This window comes from Ovis aries, chromosome 26, assembly GCF_016772045.2.
Source record: "Ovis aries strain OAR_USU_Benz2616 breed Rambouillet chromosome 26, ARS-UI_Ramb_v3.0, whole genome shotgun sequence".
Classification (NCBI taxonomy): Eukaryota; Metazoa; Chordata; class Mammalia; order Artiodactyla; family Bovidae; genus Ovis; species Ovis aries.
Window position 1 is genome coordinate 6,049,899 of NC_056079.1, and position 4,843 is coordinate 6,054,741.

Below are 4,843 nucleotides of genomic sequence, written 5' to 3' on the forward strand. Positions count from 1 at the left end.
AGGATCGCTGCATTCTCAGTGTGATAATTTCGTGTTGACTGAGAAGTAAGTCCCCATAGACTTCCCTTCCTTCACAGCACCGAGGGTGTGTCATACAGACTGAGCACGTCTGGAGCAGAGTGGTTGATCTACGCAGAAAGAATTTCTCAGAACCTTCCATGAAGTCACTTTGCTAGGATAAATTATTTCGAAGTATGCCCTGGTATTGCTCAACATACTTTAGTATTTCTCAAGGATCTTCCCCTTTGTTCTTGTTTTAGTGTTTATTTTTTTCATTGAGTTTCTTGAGCACATCAAGCCTGGGGCTCCACTGAATGTTAATAGTGATTACAATCCTACTGGTTTCCTTCATGGAGTCGGCTCATGTTGAACAATTAATTATGAAAGAACTAGGGGTTGCTTATCCTCTGCTCATGACCTCTAGGTACTCAGGGGCTTCAGAGTTGGGAGTTGTTGCTGAAAACACCCATATTGTATTTAGAGGGAGTTCTGCTAAGTTACCTGAGGTCAGGCCAGTGACTAAAGGCTTTGCCACAGAGACAGCGCACATGTGGATCCATGTCCACAGGTGATTCCTGTCTGGACCGGGGAGTGCGATGCCTGAAGGAGCCTCCATATTGGTTACAGACAGTTACTTTACTGAGTGTGAACTTGGTGAGTTTAAAGGCTAACGCTATGGCTGCTGTTCCTCCCACGTTCCTCATGTGTGGAATGTGGAGGGAACAGCGTGTCACCTCAGATGAGAAAGTCTACTGAGGGCCTTCCTGGTTTTCTCTCTGGTGCTGGGTTCCCTCGTGTCGTCTAAGGGAAGAGCTGTGACTAAAGCACTTCCCACAGACCTGACACTCATAGGGTTGCTCACCGGTGTGTGTTCTCTCATGCCTCCTCAGCTTTGCATATTGACTGAAGGCATTCCCACACCGCTGACATTTATAGGGTTTCTCTCCTGTGTGGGTCCTTTTGTGCCGAGTCAATTCAGAACTCTGACTGAAGGCCTTCCCACACACAAGACACACGTGAGGTTTCTCTCCAGTGTGGATTCTCTTGTGCTGACTAAGGCCAGAGTTTTGGCTAAATGTTTTTCCACACTGATGACATTCATAGTGCTTTTCTTTGGGGTGGATTTTCTCGTGTTTTCTAAGGTAAGAGATTTGATTAAAATTTTTCTCACACAGACGACATTTGTAGGGCTTCTCTCCTGTGTGAGTCTTCTCATGTTGTTTCAGGTAGGACCTTTGACTAAAGAGTTTCCCACACACATGACATTTAAATGGTTTCTCTCCAGTGTGGACCCGATTGTGGTTTCTAAGGTCAGAACTTTGAAGAAAGCCACTTCCACAGAGACCACATTTGTATGGTTTCTCTCCAGTGTGAGTCATCTTGTGTTGTCTGAGGCTAAAGCAATTGCTAAATACTTTCCTACACAGAGGACATTCACAAAACTTGCCTCTACTGTGAATGTGACCCTGTGCATTAAGGAATGACCCTTGACTATGTGATTTTCCACACCGTTTGCTGACATTACGTTTCCTTCTTAAGTGAATTGATGAATGTTGAGGGAAATATCTAGAAGGAACTTCATCTCTCAAATCCGTGCATCCAGCAGGATCCCCTTGCGGGTGAGAAACCTGTTTGGAGAAAGGAGATATGAGGCTGTTATTGGTTTGCCCGTGTCCAGGTAGACACTGATTTGTCCATATGCTCACCCTAGAACATCAGCTCAAAATAGTCTCCGGTTAAAATGTCTCCAGTGTTAGTTGTAAACACATGTTGTGTTATTTCCCTGCAAGCACGAACATTCTCTTTTATAGTTTCCCAATCCAAGATAGGGAAACAGTGGAAACAGTGTCAGACTTTATTTTTTGGGCTCCAAAATCACTGCAGATGGTGATCGCAGCCATGAAATTAAAAGATGCTTACTCCTTGGAAGAAAAGTTATGACCAACCTAGATAGCATATTCAAAAGCAGAGACATTACTTTGCTGACTAAGGTCCGTCTAGTAAAGGCTATGTTTTTCCTTTGGTCATGTATGGATGTGAGAGTTGGACTGTGAAGAAGGCTGAGTGCTGAAGAATTGATGCTTTTGAACTGTGGGTGGAGAAGACTCTCGAGAGTCCCTTGGACTGCAAGGAGATCCAACCAATCAGTTCTGAAGGAGATCAACCCTGGGACTTCTTTGGAAGGAATGATGCTAAAGCTGAAACGCCAGTACTTTGGCCACCTCATGCAGAGTTGACTCATTGGAAAAGACTCTGATGCTGGAAGGGATTGGGGGCAGGAGGAGAAGGGGACTACCGAGGATGAGATGGCTGGATGGCATCACTGACTTGATGGACGTGAATCTGAGTGAACTCCGGGAGTTGGTGATGGACAGGGAGGCCTGGCGTGCTGTGATTCATGGGGTCGCAAAGAGTCAGATACGACTGAACTGAACTGAACTGAATCCAAGATATCAGATTAATTTTGAAGATTTCAGTATGTTCTAGAGACTAGGAGATGAAAAATGTTTGTGCAACGTATCTTTTTCTCTCTTACATTATGGTTTTTAGCTCATGTTAACTTCTTAACCAATTTCAGAGTATACAAAAATTTGCTCAAGAAGAGCTCAGTCTCAACTTACAGGCAATTGAGCTCAATTACCAACTTATCTCACTGCAGGTCTTTCATTTGGATAACTGGGGTTCCCACCCATGAAACTTACCATTGCCATGGTAGGGGATGTGTGTGTCCTGTAGACACTTTGCATGAACATCATTTCTTGTTGTCTAAGGGGTCTTTCACTGCCTAAAGAAATGTGAAAAGTATAGATTTTAGAGTGGCAATAGGGAAATAAAATGTAGACAGATACAAAGGTCCATGTGAATATATTTCAAAAATTGGTACTCAGAGAAACTGTGTATAACAGAGAAATACTCAATGTAGTAGAAATACTTTAAAAGTCATGTCTATTAGAAAAAAGCCCAGGCTTAAAATATAAAAACATAATGTGGTGAAGAGATATTGGGTCAGAAAATGGTAGACAAAACTTTTAAGTGGCAGGATTAGGACAGGAATCACTATGTGAAAATTGAAGTGTGGTACAGTCCACAAGCACCTTTTTCCCTAAAGGAGAGAAAATATCAGGAATATGAATCATGACGATAGGGGCCCAGAATGATAACATGAGGATTATGCCCTAATGTCCTCACTTCCACTTTGGAATATATCCCTGCCGTCATCAGACTTTCATCTGGTGTCTCCAAGGACTTAACACACAGGCTGAAACTGTTTTGCCCTGAAGCCCAGGCCCCTGACGCTCACCTGGACTCTGACTTTGGAGGCCTCCTGCTGCTTCAGGCCACAGCTCTTTTCCTTGTTCCAGCTGGGAAATCACATCTGATTTGCTGATCTGATAGCCTGTTTGATTAAAAAAAAGAAAGGTGTGGATTTTGAGTCTAGGCTAATCAATCTTTGCTGTGCTCAAAACATGGGTAAGGTACTGGGGAAAATAAAGAGACAACTGAAGGTCAGTGCAGGTAACAATATCCTGAACAGGCAGAACAGTGAAGGTCCTTCAGCAGACTGGGAGGAAACCCAGAGCAGCAGCAAGAACAGTGAAGCTGTCTAGGAGCTAGCTGCCTTTCTGTCAAACAGGATCCAGTAGTGATCCACCTTACAGGAAGAATCAAAATTATGTCATATATAGAACTCTGCTCTCAAGCCTTCATGCAGTGATTGGAACAGAAGAATTAGTTTAAAATATTTGATCCTTTTATTTATGCATTAAAATGTCCATAGAATCCCCTGTCCTGTTCTGAACGTTGAGACTAAGTATCAATAAATATATGAAACCTGGCCAAGGTGACCTTTCAGTGTGGTAATGAAAAGTGCCATGAAAAGGAATGTCTTCCTTTGAGTAATTAGGAGGACTAGCAGAGAATCAGGGAGCAGCTGGAGTGGGACACAGGGAAGCTGCTCTAAATGCTCGTTCAGTGAGTGAATGAACAGAATGGACACAGGCGCAGGCACATCCCTGTTGACAGACTCACCTACAGAGACCAGGTGGGTGACAGTTTCCAGCATCACATTTCTGAACAGGTTTTTCTGGGACTTGTCTAGCAGGCTCCACTCTTCCTGGGTGAAGTCGATGGCTACATCTTCAAACGTCACCGATTCCTAAAACATCAGGGATGTTCTGGTTTAGACAGAGTAGCCCTCCTGCTGTCCAGAGTGGGCGGCTGAGCTGAGGAAGGATGGGGACTGGGTGCAGCATCAGGAGGAAGCACCCCTACTCACCAGGGGCTCCATGCTCAACAGCTCAGTCACCGGGAACCTTTCTCGGGATTTCAGTCAGCCGATCAGGCACTAGGCAGGCCAACCTGAGGTTGGAGAAGCCACGAGACTCCAGGCCTGTGCTCCCAGACCCACCTGAATTCAAGCCCCCAACCTTCACCTGGGTGTAGCCTCAGCCCAGCACTCGGGAACCGGTGGTGCGTCCAGGGAATACTATGCAGCTTCTTCTCTCCCAGATCCCGTGTGAAGAGCTAGAGCTGCGGCTGCTAACACAGAAAGTCAGAGTCTGCAAATAAGGACGTGCTAAGCACTGACTTTGTTCATCAGCCCGTGGCACCCAGAATCGCTCAGTGTCCTCCCTCATTCCAGCCCTCGGGGACCCTGACTCTCGCCAGAGTGGATGGTGGTAAGCGCTCTGGAAGCCCCCAGATCATCCCCTGCCTTATGCGCCCACAGTGCTTCTCCAACAGCCCTGGCAGTCCTCTGGAAACACACTGCCTTCCAGCTCTCCCTCAGCCCTGAGGTTAGTTCTGTCCCCCATGGATGTGGATATCAATTACCCTAGGACCT

At 45.5% G+C, this 4,843-nt stretch overlaps 1 protein-coding gene across 1 annotated transcript; it reads right to left on the reverse strand.

Moving 5' to 3' along the window:
* Window positions 1-459: 459 nt before the first annotated feature.
* LOC101104632 (zinc finger protein 239-like) lies at window positions 460-4,288 on the reverse strand. Its single transcript, XM_027962506.3, has 6 exons — window positions 4,277-4,288; window positions 4,030-4,156; window positions 3,302-3,397; window positions 3,096-3,103; window positions 1,178-1,628; window positions 460-1,111 (listed from the first exon to the last, which is right to left on the reverse strand). Exons 1-6 carry the CDS (start codon window positions 4,286-4,288, stop codon window positions 750-752), a joined length of 1,056 nt encoding a protein of 351 aa, XP_027818307.2. The 3' UTR covers window positions 460-749.
* Window positions 4,289-4,843: the final 555 nt, after the last annotated feature.

Coding starts and splice junctions, on each gene's coding strand:
- LOC101104632 (XM_027962506.3), bottom strand. Junction 3,398..4,029: donor CACCCACCTGGTCTCTGTAG/GTGAGTCTGTCA, acceptor TTAATCAAACAG/GCTATCAGATCAGCAAATCA. Junction 1,112..1,177: donor AGAGAAGCCCTACAAATGTC/GTCTGTGTGAGA, acceptor TCCACCCCAAAG/AAAAGCACTATGAATGTCAT.